This window comes from Chenopodium quinoa, unplaced genomic scaffold (assembly GCF_001683475.1).
Source record: "Chenopodium quinoa cultivar QQ74 unplaced genomic scaffold, ASM168347v1, whole genome shotgun sequence".
Taxonomy (NCBI): domain Eukaryota; kingdom Viridiplantae; phylum Streptophyta; class Magnoliopsida; order Caryophyllales; family Amaranthaceae; genus Chenopodium; species Chenopodium quinoa.
The window spans coordinates 1,604,506-1,619,649 of NW_018742810.1; the positions used below are offsets into that span (position 1 = coordinate 1,604,506).

Below are 15,144 nucleotides of genomic sequence, written 5' to 3' on the forward strand. Positions count from 1 at the left end.
AGAAAGATCACATTGGAATCAACGAACTTGTCTTAAATTCCTTTGTTACATTATTATCAAGGGGTTATTTGCTACAATTCTTTTCCATCTAGGTGTTTATAAATACCCGACTTGTATTACCCAATCTGATGACCCGTCAATCGTTTTGAAAATTTTGAATAATTCAGTGAAAATTTTCAAACCTATCAAATACTTTGGAGGATAACTAGAAAGTAACTACTCCGATATGTTTGTATGTATTTTTTTTATTGTGCTCAAAAGATTTGACAGTTTGCCCTTTCTAAAACTGAAAGAAGATTTTCCTACCAAACTTATTTTAACTGTGAAATGAACTTAAATTGTTTTTATTAGTCCTTGAACTCATTTAGACCCACATTTTCTAAAATAAAATAATGTAGACTAAAACGTCTTAATGAGATCATAATGGTACCCCTCTAATCATGAGTAATCAACGAAGCAATGAGATGAAAGTTTCAACGATATCATAACAACACCCCTCCAATCATGAGTATGACATTAATGAAGCAATGAGATGAACGTTAAAATGAAATCATAGCAACATCCCTTCATCAATTATCATGCGTTTGACTATGATGTAAATTTAAAATTGAACCATTCTACCACTTGCTCTTACTTTATTGTGTAAATCAAATAACGTATGATTGTTTAAAAGTATCCACATACAATATGCATGTTAGAACTCAATCATGATGAATTTATGAAACAAATCACACAATATATTCATAAAGAACAAAATTAAATAATTATATATTGCAAAATTCTGATATTTATCTCCTTTAATTAAAAATAAATAAATTAAAAAAAAAAAATCTTATGTGCATTAGTATCTTACTTACAAAAATTGATGTAATACTGTAACCCATAACAATATGTCAATTGTATGGTTATTATAACTCATAATATAAGTTAAACTACAAATAATATAGAGTATACCTATCAGTATAAAAATTGAATCAAACTAGCTAATATAAACCAAACCAACTATATATTATACAATCAAGTATAGTTATATGTATGTATATATATATAATAGTGAGATCAATTGCAAGAAAATCTAATTACATGATGAATTAGTCAATATGACCTCTTCTTTGTAGATTGTTGAAGAACAAAGAGCCTTTTAAGAACCTTAACTAAAAGCAACATACTTGGTTTCTTACTTTTAGTATTCTTCAAAGTACTTGTTCTTACTAACTTGAATGGTGTAGGAACGCAACCAAATTGCACAATTTCATTACTTCCCTTGGGATAATTACCATGAAATTCAATCATCCTTGGATCGCGCTTATTTTTGAATAATTCCTCATAATTCAAATCCTCCCATAGCATGTCCATCTTCTCTTGATCTTGATCATCATTAAAATTATTGCCACCCAATTTTGATCTTTTAGTCAAGCACTTTCCTTCTAAAAATGAACAACTCTTCCTAGAATAAAAGTTGCCATTTTCTGCTATTTTCGCGTTCAACTTGAGCTCTTTTCTTGCTTCTTCATAGGAAGGTGTAGGAGAGGCTGCAGGAGAAAGCCGCCATAAAGGAGGAGAATCGATTGGACTGTTGTTCGGATTCGTGGTAGGGAAGGTGAACTCATCTATTTCCATTTGCTTTGGATGATGATCAAGTAGTTCTTGTAAATAAAAATGGTGTGTTTTTAAGGAAATGGGTTTGGTTTTGTTTTGATATTTTAGAAGCACAAGTTTTAGTAGTTCAACTGCTATGAAAACTCAAATGATTTAGCATTCTTGGTGAATGTTATAGCTGTTTGTTCTAACACATATTAGGGTTCCACAAGAAAGAGAACTCAACTCTAAAGTCCATGTTTTACCTTTTGCACAACAGCATTTACCAACTTAATTATAAAAAAAAAAAAAAATAGTTTTAATTTTCTGGGTTGGACTAAATGTCAATGCTTTCTAGTTTTATAGAGTGGAGAATTTCTTGCCATTAGGTCTACAAGTCAATACTAATGCAACTAAAATCAATAGACTTTATATCTTCTTTTATCTTTGAAGTTTGTACTAATTATCTTCTTCGCTAGTGGTAGTACAGGCGTACACTCATTGAGTAATGATTACGATGTCGGTGTTTGGTCTTTTAATTTCGTGTAACGTTTAGACCCTCTTCTTTTGAATTTAAATAGTATAATTTCATTCAAGTATGATATAAAATTCAGTGAATAATAAAAAATTAGTTTCGTTCCGTAACATTAACTTCAGTAAAAGATCAATTGAGGAAAACAAAAAAAAAAAAAAAAAAAAAAAAAAAAAAAAAAAAAAAATTTGAGGAAAACGTCTAAAACTGGTTATTTTGCTCGTCATTTTCTTTTTACTTTTTAAATGTACACTACGAGAGTAAATACATTTCTGCATCATGATATAACCTGCATGATATACAACAATGACAAAACTCATTACATGGAAGAAGTTCAGAACAGACAAGAATAGTGAAATGAGTTTGCTTTTTATAAGAAGAAATCAAATTCCATAAAATGAAGTTTGATAAAAGTTATCACTTGATGTGAATATTTGTGGTGGATTTGTTTTTAAAAGCTATCAGAAATCTAGAATTTTCTGTGCTACAGGCTACAGCCATCTGTAGAACTTGGAGGCGTCCGTCATCATATCGAAAATATGTGGAGATATTCACACCCTTTATATTTTGCACTCGAAAGCGACATAATAACCCAAAGCAAGGTTTATGTGAAATGATCGAAAGAGGAGTTACTAACCATCAATGTCATACCTGCATTTTAATGTACTAGGAAGTTCACATGATTTCTCTTTCACCATTCTGCTTTGTCCAAAGTAAGAAGCTTCAGTTTGCGCGATTTATAACAGTGACGTGCTTGAAATGCATATCCCAGGGGCAATTTGAAAGGAGACATCATTGGAATCTTGGGAGTTTTATGTAGACATTATGGGAAAATTTGAAAATCACAGTTATAAACTTAGTTTCTTGGTTAATGGGGCTGAAGTACAAGATTAAGAAACACTAAACATGGAAATTGATCAACAACAATGAATGTAATGATTCACCGACTACGTATCTTTATACACCCCTCGAAACAAACTCGAGTCTAAATTAAGTTGTATTGAACAATCTTAATTATCTACAAAGCATTCATCATCCTTTCATCAACCACTCAAAGCCCGAATGAGATTTCTTCAAATTGGTTGGAGGGCAAGAGCTCATAGACATGTGCATTGAAGCAAAGCAGTTAAGCAGCTTGATCTATTTTAATCCTGGGTTATGTGCTGCTTGGCTGAACAGTCGATATTTTTAATCCGAAAGAATGGGAGCTCAGTCACTTGAACTAAAATACGCGTGAGCCCCGACTCTAATGATAAACCATAGGGCACTTGCAGATTTTGAAGCCACATGCTTTGTTATGATGTATGAGTTAATTCTAGGTTCACCAGAGGGGCACCTTCAAGATCAAATTCCTCCATGTTCGAGTGCTTGGGAGTTCGTGGGAATGAAAATGATGGGCCTGAAGAGGGGGAGAAGATGAGAGAATACTAGATATAACAGACTAAAAAAAAAACCCCAATGAAAACAAGTGAACAAGGACGTACTGCCTGTCATGTCCTTCGTTTTATGCAGAAGAAAAGTTCCTGCCAGAATTGTTACAAATCCACACATCTCTGTGACAATTTGACTGCCATTTTGTCCAGCCCAATCCTGCATAAAAACCAAATCCAAGTTTAATCTGGCAATAAGAAAGATCCTTAAGACATTTAAAGTTCGTGTGCTTGCGAGAGAGAACAAAAAAGTGGTGAAATGGACTGAGCACTTAGCTAATATATCATAGCACCCACCTGTGATTGCCCCCCAAAGTAGAAAATCTAAACACTAAACACTATGTTTGGATAACAATTTACAAGGGAAAGGAAGGGGAAGGAGATAGGAGGAAGGGAAGGGGAAAGAAAGGGAGAGGAAAAGTGGAGCTTCATTTTCCCTCCAAATCTCTCCAATTTTGAAAAGATAGTGTATTAAAAGAAGAGGGAAAATGAATCCCTTCTTCTCCCTCCCCTTCCTTCCCTCAATCCATCATCCAAACAAGGTGATTTGTCCCTCTCCCTTTCTCTTCATTTCCTCATATCCAAACAATATAGTTTTTCAATAAATCATATAGTTTTTCAAACCCTATTTTAATACTATAGCCCATCCACTTGAAGGAAGAGTGACAACTTAGCAAGTTAGCACCGATGAACAACTTCAATGCCAAATCCCCTCTCAGAAAGACCACAGTTCATTCAGCTCCTACCTCTCCATCCACAACCACAATACAAGCATCACAAAGGGATACACACAAAAGAAAAAGACTGGGGTGGTCAATGGGAACTGTGGCAAAATTAATTGTGTAGCTATAAAAGAGTTAGTTTGTTTGGATCTTACTACCAATAAATCTTGCTAATATCCAGGGGAATACAATATACCCTAGAGAACGTGTGCACCGCTAGTTACCAAATTTTCCCAAGAACATACATACAAATTAACCCATATAACAAGCACACAGGGATTCTTGATGCAAATCACACTTAAACAACTCAAATTGATAGAACTGTCGGGAAAATGGCCCGCGCTCGAGCACAGAGATTTAGACACATTTTTTTTTTTTTAATGCGGCTACATTACGGGATCAAGTTACGTAATTCAACAACATGGAAAGGCTGCTTGTGCCATCTTTGCAAGCTGCTGCACTTCATTATAATTTTTAAGTTCTTAGCTTGCTAATTACTATTTATAAATACATCTATAGAAGGAGATCAATGCTAAATCACAACCATTTAATATGTTTCTTTCCCCTCCAAGCATAGCTTCAGAATTCAGACCAAACAAGATATGTTACCTTAAACATAATAACACTAGCCACAATGGTAAAAGTCGTGAACATCACATAGTATATAGGTGACACAACAGCCGTGTTGAAAGTATCAAGTGCCTGCACATGGAAGACAAACTCATAATCATCTTCCAGTCCAGTCACAGAATAGATGAAAAACATATATAAATGATAACAATGTCATACTCTATATACAATCACAAAGACACAAACTACAGCGTCATGAGCACCAAATCATAGATAAAAATGCGACATGGAGTGTCAATATAACATGGAGTGACACATCAATTTTACAGTGTAAATACATTTGAGGAGAAAAAGAAAAACTGACCAAGAGGGATATCTTTTATGTTCAACAACAGTACATAATCTTAACAGGGATAAAACACAATCATCTCAAAATGTCCAAAAGGCTAAGAAACAAGGACTAACATGTAAATCTTGTCTAGCTAATGATAAGACCATAGACATTAACCCATACCCAACTGAACAAGGAATTCAAAGGTTTTTCATAGATTCCCAAAGTTAATGTATTAACATGTAGGCATTAAGCTCTGATAATCATTTCCAAATAAACTTAGATAGGATAACTAATATGGCAAATAGCATGGACAGATCAAAGTACTAGTTCAACGAAATTCAAGGAGCACTGGTTCAACATTGAGGAATCAAGTCAAATGGAATGCAAATAAGGATACTTAGGGAGGGGGACCTAAGAGAGGTTATCCACCACGAGGGCCTGCAAGTGATTCAACGTAAACCATGCAACTTACCAAAAGTTGCACAAATCTTTGTTGAAGAAAATTAAAGGAGGTTAAAAGTATGCAACCATCAATATCAACTACAAATTAAAACAATGCATACCTAATTTCCTTGTCACGTTGTACTTTCTCATTTGCAATACCAAGTTATGGATATGCAGGTATTATAGTCATTTTAAAAAAAAAAAAAAAAAATGGAAGCATACATCCAAAAAAAAAAGGAAAAGTAGGAGCATGTCATGAGGAATTGAGGATGGCGGAAGAAAAAAAAAAGTGCCAGTCACATTTCAAGGTTTGCAACCCACTAATTTCTTTGCTTCATAACAAACCAGGCCACAAAAGACGTGTTAGAGTACCAATCAATCAAGGTCCAAAGATACTTCAAGAAGCTAAGATTCTTTTGCATCTATCACCAATTATACATCATTCACAAATGTAGCATAAAAAGGTTACCTTGTTTAAATAATTCATTTGCGTTATAATACAAGATACCACAACAAATGCAAATACCCATGTTTGGGGGTATGCCAATTGATTCATTCCTGAGAATGTCAACTTCAGAGCAATTCCAAGTGCTTTAACACCCATGACCTGTTGTAAAAAAAGTAAATATTTGTCACAAATCGTTGTTAAAAAATAAACTAAAAAGCTATTACAAAATAATATCACCGTATAAACGTTGCTAAAAAAAGAAATAGAAGAATGCTACCCACATACCGACAAAGACCCCACAAGTGAACAAATTCCAATGTAGACCATCACATGAGTCTGCCCATATTGTGGGACATAGTTTACCATGAGGAAAAAAACTACTAATAGCACCAGAACTGCATATGCAAGGAAACCTGCAAAAAGGGATGAGAGTAATATTTGAGTATGGCAGAATCTCTAGAGCCAGCACACAAGAACATATATATAAGTGTGTAACTAAGGTCTTCAGATATGCTTTGCTAGTTTATGTTTTATAACATTATCAGACTGATAGAAAATCTAGATGGTAACAGAATAAAACCTGGCTCTGTGGCTAGATCCCATACTTCTGCAACAGACTGAATTTGGCGCTCTTGTGGTGCATGCAAAACAATCGTTATTGAGCCCACAACACATAGTATACAGCCAAGTATCCCGAATATGTGAAGCCTCTCTCTCAAAATAATATGTGCAAGGGTAGCACTAAAGCAATCACATAAGCAAACACTTCAATAAACAAAAATCAACATATACCTGAATATTGAGCCTGAAAAACACATAAAAGCCAACTACTTACCTTATGATGATACTGACTGCACCAAGTGGAGTCACCAAAATAGCTGGTGCAAAAGCGTAGGCTGCAAAATTAGCAATTTCCCCAACAACCACTGCAGCAAAGTCATTTACATCAGATATCTTAAAAAGCAAGGCCTTGATAAACAATTACAAATGCAAGTCCTCAAATGTGCTGACCACAAGAAGTACAAGAAAGTAAATGTGTGAAATAAATAAAATGACTTGGGTGAAGAAAAATAATCATATAAGAACATCTCATCTATGTGAAAAATTGGCAAAAACAAACAACCCATCTTGGCAAAAAATGAAGATATCACCCTTCTTGATCACTAAATCTAGACATTCAATAAGTTAACAGGAAATTCTTGCAGAGAAATGTTCAAATAGGATACAGGACTAGAACCCCAAGAAAGCAAGAATGGACTATTCTGATACAAAAACAGGCTACTTAAAGTCTTCATCTTTTACTAGTGAAAAAGAAAAAAAAAAATATTAGACTTGCAAGTGGAGTACATAAAATTGCAGGATAGTTGAACATGAATATATCAATAATAAGCTAAGGCAGTAAGAACCAAAAACTTTAACATTCTAACATTTACATAAACAATATTTTTTATTTCAAATATATAATCTTTCATTGTGTGCAGAGGGGATTGGAAAAATGAAAGGTGGGAACAGGAAAAATAAGAGGGAAGGCACATCACAAGATTCATAATTGTAGATAATAGTAACATAAAAAATAAACATGATACAAAAGGGTAAAGAACTTACTAGTTAACATGCCAGTCCACCAAAGTGGCTCATATAAGTATGAGTAGCCTCCACTACCTTTAACAATAGAAAAGAAACAATATCATCAATAAATATTGCAAATATCAACTAACATGGACATAATGAAATATAGATTTAACATTGGCCAGTTATTCTGATTGTTAAGACCAGCAGTAGCATCTCACAATGGTAACACACACATACAAACGATGGTAACGTGTCTATCAGTCTATCATCAGAATAAAAGTAGAAATTTGATCAAGTTTGTCAAATGCCTACAGAATTCCCAAGAACAGCAGTGCATATCTTACCAACTCACCATTAACAAGAACCACTCCTCCGGTGCAATAAGCTATTCAGGCAAAAGGTTCATATTAGGCATAATCTTAGGTTAGAGAATTAAGTTTAGTTTTTTTAGGGAGTTCTGTCACTGTTTGGGCCCATTTAAAAGTATTCCAATGTCTTACACTCTACAATGTGTGAAGAGTTATACTTCCACATTACCAGAAAAAGGTAGCACAACAATTAGAGCTTTGCACATTAAATAAATACAAAGTAGCAAGTCCAACACCTAAAAGATAACCAAAGGGTTAAGAGAAATCACTGAGACTTTACCAGCTCCATCTTGAGCAAAAGGTTCAGATATGAGTGTAGATATAAAATTCAACGAACCAGAAAGTTCTACATTTTGGGTCTAGTTTCAAGGACCTAGTTTTTCTAGAATCATATGTAAGTATGCATCATCTTGGTCAAAAGGAAGAATTAAATTACTTTAATAACATCCATTTTTGAAATGCACATCGGTGCCCAGTCACCCCCCACCCCCACCCCCCCCCCCCCCCAAACAAAAAAAAAAAAAAAAAATTGAAATAATTATATCCTATACAAGTATAAAAGAGTCCTCATGATCGATCCTTGAGAAGTAAAAGATTAAATCCATAAAAAGTACTCCCTCCCTCCCCTAATACAAAGCCTCATTTCCTTTTTGGGTAAACCAAAATACAATGCCTCTTTCTATTTAAAGGTTGTATTTTTTGACAATATTACCCTCTTTTTGATGACTTGTCATCTTTTTTCCTTTACTTTTTTGTACTTTTAACATCAATTTCCAACACTTTCTCCCTCTATCTCTTTAGTTATTCCCAACTACTTTTTCTTTCTCTCTATCTCTCTCTAACCCCACATGCACAAATATACTTTTAATCATTAGTTTTAAAGAATTTACAACTTTCTTAATTCCTGCGCAAAAACCAAAAGAGGCTTTGTATTAGGGGACGGAGGGAGTAGCATTTAAACAATCAGAGAAGTACAAGCTTTTCAGCCATGGCCTTCATTCAGTAATTTTAGACTGGCATCATCTTCAATCAATCAAAGCCTTAATCTCATAAGTGGGGTCGGCTACATGAACCAAAAGTGATTATTCCGTGTAGTCATCGACAAAAATCTTCCTTCTCCATCCCTTACAATCCAATGCCTCATCCTCATGCAAATCCATATACTTCATATCCTTCCTAACTCCTTCCAACCAAGTCATTTTCGTTCTCCCTATGCCTCGTTAACCCCTCCATGGTCCCACTCTTCCAGATGTTAAAAATAATATATTTGTAATAGGTGCATAAAAAAAGGACAAGAACAATAGATACTGAAAATTTGTTTCAAAACGATCAAATACTACCAGTCAGAACTCTGTAGAAATCGATTTCCTTCACTTGCTACAATCGAATTCCACTAAACTTCTGACGTAATTGCAAAATGAAAAAAATTAGCCTCATTCAGTCACACAAGTGTTACCTGTTTATGGGAACCAGCACATTTAGCATGAAAAAGAGCACTGAAAGTTCCACTAATGCAGCCCTCCTAAGTAAAAAGCAACTTATCATGACTCGTGTGGGAAGTAAGTTACATAAAAAGCTTTCTAGTGCACAAAAATTGAAAGGTTAGTGGAGCTTGATTTATTTCTGATGATGTTGAAATTCTCAAGCTAGCTTGTAGCCTAATACACTTGTACCCAACCAAACAAGGTGTAATAGCTAATAGACCTAATAGTGAAGTTTGCAAATAGACGAGTTGAACTAAGCACCACAATCAATATAATGGACTTCATATGATTTCCGTTGCAAAAAGAAATCTTTATTTCAGGTAATCCCCAAAGAATATCAGAGTTTCTAAAACAGTGATAGCTCTTGTAAAGGTCACTTGACTACCATTAATAAACTTTTCACCTTAAATAAATCCCAACAAGCCATACTAATTCAGAGCTACAAACCAAATATATTTCAGAAATAAATGCACTCTTTTTACCTGATATGGCATTTTATTACATAATATAGCATTTATCACAGGAAGACTGAGTTTATCATTCTTCCAACATCATAATGCTCATTATCACTACAACAACCCGACACCGATTCCACGTCATCAAGGTCTAAGGAGGTTCAACTCACAACCTCACCCTAACCCATGAACAATCATATCCTAACTTTAGCAGTTCTAAAACCCAGAAAAGCAAAGAAATACCCAGAAACCTCAGAATCCGATAAAATCCAAAATGCCACAAATTATTCCTAAAATCATAGGCAGTAAAATCAAAACCCTAATTCAAAATAGCATACCATTGCAGAAAATGGGGGAAATATGAGCAAATTAAATGTATTAAATACAAATCAAAATTAGTATATACAATTAAAGTTGATGTGTTAATTACCAAATTGCAGAAATTAGGTTCAATACCTGCTCTAACGCCACTAGATCCGGCTTTCTTCAACCCTTTCTTCTTGACAATAAAACTAGCCCCAATAAAAAAACTGGATGATAAAGCCAAAACCAATCCTTTAATATTATCAGAAGACATCCCATTATAAGTTCCAGAAGTTTCCCCTGATTCTTGCATTGCTCTAGTTCTTCAAAACCCTGATTTCTCTCTCCAAAATACACAAACTACAATTGATACAGTATAAAAAAGTGGTTGATGAATTCAATTATTCAATCCAGCAATAAGCAATAAAAACCCCAGTTTCAGAAAAACAGTATTGTATTCGAGTTTAATCTTCTTCAACCCCCAAAATGTTCTACTCTTTTTTGAAGAAGCTAAACGGCAATGTCTGAAATCGCAGAAACTGAAAGATGGAAGGAATGGTGGAATCTCTGGGAAGGTTGAGAATTAGGGAAGTAGGGATTTTGGTTAAAGGGGAATCTAAGTGAAAGGAACCGACATTGATTGCAGAATTACAGAAGAAGAAGAAAGAGAAAGACCTACAGAAAGACACAAAGAGACGATGGGTTAAAGGATGTTTTCTCACTTTTTTCTTCTTTTCGATTTTTATTTTTTCTTTTCTTTTCTCTTTTTTCAGTCTGTCATTTGAGAAGAATGAGGATCAGGGTGTTAAGCGTAGGGGCAAATGTGTCAAAAACCGACCCAACCCGAAAAAAAAAAAATCAAATTCAAATTTGCTTGGATGCAATAATTTAGCACAACTCAAATTTAAAATAAATTCGACTAGAAATTGGGCTTACCGGAAAACTTTGTGGGTATAATCATGAAATGTGTTAGTACGACTTCTTTTGATGTGTTAGTGAATGGGCAACCTTTGAGATCTTTTAAGCCGAGTAGGAGGCTTAGGCAAGATGATAGTTTATTGTTTGTCAGAGCTAATGAAGAGAGGGTGGAAAATGTGCTCGGAATTCTTTCTACCTACGAAATTGCTTCGAGTCAGAAACTGAATATTAACAAGTCAGAGGTATCCTTTAGCCGAAACATTGAGCAATAATGGAAAAATATTCTTCAGATGAAGTTATCTTTTAAGGTCGTCAAGGGTCATGACAAATTCTTGGGGCTCCCAACTTACATTGGTAATTTTAGGAAACAAGTGTTCCAAAATATTCAGGATCGAATTTGGAAAAAAAATTGAAAGGGTGGAAAGAAAAGTACTTGTCTCAAGTAGGCCGGGAATTATTGTTCAAGTCAATAGCTCAAGCAATTCCTACTTATGCGATGCAATGCTTCTCCATTCCGAGTGGTATTTTGAATGAGGTTGAAAAATTATGCCGCAATTTCTTTTGGGGCCAGAAAAAGGAGGAGAGAAAAATGACTTGGGTGGCATGGGAATATGGGATAAGCTGTACATTCCTAAAAAGCAAGGAGGTCTTGGTTTCCGTAACATGAAAGTTTTTAACCAAGCTCTCCTTGCTAAGCAAGCGTGGCGTATTCTTACAAAGGAGGATTCCTTAATGGCGAAGGTCCTTAAAGGCAAATATTTCCCTAAAACTTCCTTTATGGATGCCAAAATTACATCTAACTCGAGCTATACATGGAGGTCGATCCTAGGTGCGTGTGATGTTCTCTCAAAAGGCATTAGAAAAGGTTGTGGGATATGGTGCTGCTGTTGATATATGGAAGGATTTATGGGTGCCTGGTCTTCTTAGTTTTCGTGTGCTGACCAACCGTGAAGCAAATGAGAGTCCAACCCTTGCGTGTGATTTGTGGGATGACAGAAAATGGAATTTGCAATTGCTCAACTCCATCTTTGAGCTGGTGGAAGTGCAGGAAATTAGCAACATTCCCATTCCTCTTTTTGATAGCCCGGATACATGGGCTTGGCATTGGTCTAAAGATGGTAGATATTTTGTCAAGAGTGCTTATAATATGCTTAGTATGGAGAAGGTGCGTGATACAACCACTACTTTCTCCGCTGTTATTGATTTTGAATGGAATAGCATTTGGAATGCAGAGATTCCCCCAAAAATTAAAAATTTCTGTTGGTGTGCTGTGAGGGAAACTGTTGCTGCTCGTGGTACGCTGATCAGCAGGGGCATGGATGTGGATCCTGTTTGCCCGATGTGTGGGGGAAGTGCAGGAGCCTATCTTGCATAAGCTTGTGCACTGTAAAGAGGCAAAGCTCTTATGGTATTTTTCTCCCCTACGGCTGGTGGTGGAGAAGTTCAATGGTGCTTATTTTGCGGAGTGGAGTAGTGGGCTGCGTGCTATCTTTAAAGACCCTTCTTGGTGGAACATTTTCTGGTGCATCATTTGGAGAATTTGGTTACGCAGAAACGCATGGGTTTTTGAAGGAAAGAAGAAGGACATGGAAGATGTCATACATAAAGCTGTGAGTATTGCGGGTAAGTTCGAGAATGCCAATGTGAATGAGGGTAGTCACACCACCTCTAAGATTCTGGAGTGTTACTGGAAAGTGCCTTCATTTGGAACAATTAAAGTGAACTTAGACGCAGCCATCTTCAATCATAACCAGGTGGGTTTGGGGGGTGTGATGCGTGATGAGGTTGGAGATGTAGTGTTGTGTACGTGTATGCAAATTGCTGGCAGGTTTGATGTGGAGGTTGCAGAGGCAATGGCTATGAGACATGGAATCAGGCTTCTTGAGAGTGTGTTTGGAAACTTATAATCTCAAGCTGCATCATTGCCTAAGGAAGGGTACAACAGATCTGATCGAGTTTGGCTATATTATCAAAGACATTCTTTTGCTTGCTAGCTCCTGCACTGCTGTCTCTTTTGCATTTGCGAAAAGGAATGGAAATCGAGTAGCTCATATCTTAGCAAACTTAGTAGTAATTATGTTGGTCTTAGAGTTTGGTTAGAAGAATATCCTATTGAGATACATGAACTTGTAATGGCTGATTTAAGCCTGTCTTCTGCTTAATAATATTGCTCGGTTTTCCGTCAAAAAAAAAAGAAAAAAAAATTCGACCTTACTTTATTAAACCAAAATAAGAACGACTGGATTAACACCTCTAGACGTATGGCCAAAGGGGCCGAAAAAGGAAAGACAATAGAACAGAAAAGTTTGGGAATGAATTTTTTATTCTTCAACATGCCCCACTTGAATAATAAACTCTGTTAAAATCCTAAGCATTTACTTGTATAATTTTGTTTTTTTTTTAACTGACCTTAGTATATCTCTTAGACTTTTAGAGTCATGTTCATGCAGTCAATTGATTTTGTTCTTGTTATAATACTCGTAACCATTATATCTCAAACTCATTTCAACGAGTATAATCTCATTTTATAATATAATGAGTTGGGAAACATTGTTGGGGCCAAAAACTAGTGTTGCATACAATAGTTTAGGGGTGTTCCCGGTCAAAATTTTAGGAATCGGACCCGGAATTGGTTGGGACCGGGTGCTAAAATTCGGAATCGGAATTGGAATTGGTTCAACCGAGTCCTAAAATTTAGGACTTGGAATTGGAACCACCGGGTACTGGTTCCGATTCCGGGTACCCACTTATATATTTAATTGTTAAAATATAATACAAATTATAATACTTATTTCGGTTATTTTGATTTTAGCGCTTAATACTTATATTTATACATGCATTAAGCTATTTGTATCTATGTTTGGTATTAATAATAATTTTTTTTTATTATACTAACTAGATACATTCAATGTATTTTTATTATTTAAAAATTATTTAGTTTAACATATATTAGGTAGTCGGATACTCAACCAATTCCGGTTCCAAAAAGTTGAAAAATGGAATTGGAACCGGTTATAAACGGGTCCTTAATTTATTTACCTGGAATTGGAACCACCGGGTCCAATTCCGATTCCGGACCCGCTAATTTCTAACCGGTTCCGGTTTCAATTTCGGGTCAGTTCTGATTCCGAGTACCTGGAATTTTTGCTCACCCCTACAATAGTTCATGTTGCAAAATATAGAGTATTATCTTTGTGTTTTATTTGTGCCATGTTAACTTGAAACTTGTTTTAATGTGGATTTTGACTTGCAATAACTTCAATTATGTACTTTGTATGATTAACAAGATCTCAAATATCTATATTTTGACATTAGTATAATCAAATAAAAAAAAATTATAGCTGAATGTCAATAGTGTCTACTAAATAAAGAAGGTTAAATGGATAATACAATATAAACACTAGAGGATATAATGGGAATACAATACTTGTGAGGCCAAGTACGAGATTTTCCGAAGTCTGTTTCCCATTTATTTCAAGTCAATTCATCCTTTGAAACACGTTAATACTGTTACTTCGTTCTGCCTTTGCTTCTCTTCATTCATCTCCCTTTTCTGAGTCTATACATAACGCCATTGTCACAATTGATGAAACAAACACATACTCGAAAATGGGCATCTTGTCAATTTTTGTTTTGTTTCTTTTGTGGAGTATGTTTGTGTTTTGTCATCAGTCTTCAACTCAGAAATCAATCATGCTCAACCTCTTTCAGCTTCTCCAAAATCCAGAAAATTATGCATGTACATGGGAAGTTGTGATATGCACCAACAACTCTGTTACCCAACTCCATCTCACCCACTCCAACTACTACATCAGCAATTCAAGTGTTATATCAATTGCATGCCAAACACAATCATTGCAAGTTCTTGATGTTTCCAACAACTATCTAGCTGATTTTATCACAAGATGTGGTAAACTTCCAAGACTGAAATCATTAGATTTTAGTTTGAATTCTATTTCTGGAAATTGTTAGGTTTTCAAGTAATT

General features: G+C 35.1%; 2 protein-coding genes across 3 annotated transcripts; both read right to left on the reverse strand.

Annotated features, from left to right (window-relative positions):
* Positions 1 to 1,095: 1,095 nt before the first annotated feature.
* LOC110725093 lies at positions 1,096 to 1,620 on the reverse strand. The gene has a single exon (XM_021904562.1). It carries the CDS (start codon positions 1,618 to 1,620, stop codon positions 1,096 to 1,098), a length of 525 nt encoding a protein of 174 aa, XP_021760254.1.
* A 1,384-nt stretch (positions 1,621 to 3,004) lies between these two features.
* On the reverse strand, positions 3,005 to 11,060 carry LOC110725266 (probable magnesium transporter NIPA4). 2 transcript variants are annotated; one of them, XM_021904751.1, is made up of 10 exons: positions 10,394 to 10,571; positions 9,455 to 9,520; positions 7,664 to 7,720; positions 6,894 to 6,984; positions 6,639 to 6,799; positions 6,344 to 6,471; positions 6,080 to 6,217; positions 4,872 to 4,964; positions 3,595 to 3,700; positions 3,005 to 3,509 (listed from the first exon to the last, which is right to left on the reverse strand). In XM_021904751.1, the coding sequence occupies exons 3-10, from the start codon at positions 7,671 to 7,673 to the stop codon at positions 3,406 to 3,408; spliced, it is 831 nt and encodes a 276-aa protein (XP_021760443.1). In that variant the 5' UTR covers positions 7,674 to 7,720; positions 9,455 to 9,520; positions 10,394 to 10,571; the 3' UTR covers positions 3,005 to 3,405. The 2 variants fall into 2 exon arrangements, with proteins under 2 accessions (XP_021760443.1, XP_021760442.1); XM_021904750.1 differs by lacking the exon at positions 9,455 to 9,520 and having other exon boundaries at positions 10,394 to 11,060.
* Between the last annotated feature and the right edge of the window lie 4,084 nt (positions 11,061 to 15,144).

Bases quoted from the DNA above. Each gene is read 5' to 3' on its own strand.
- LOC110725093 (XM_021904562.1), bottom strand. From the start codon at position 1,620: ATGGAAATAGATGAGTTCACCTTCCCTACCACGAATCCGAACAACAGT.
- LOC110725266 (XM_021904750.1), bottom strand. From the start codon at position 10,553: ATGCAAGAATCAGGGGAAACTTCTGGAACTTATAATGGGATGTCTTCT. The intron at 6,985-7,663 runs GTAAGTTCTTTA...ACTTTGCTGCAG, and splicing joins GTGGACTGGCATGTTAACTA to TGGTTGTTGGGGAAATTGCT. The intron at 3,510-3,594 runs GTACGTCCTTGT...CCCCCTCTTCAG, and splicing joins AACGAAGGACATGACAGGCA to GCCCATCATTTTCATTCCCA.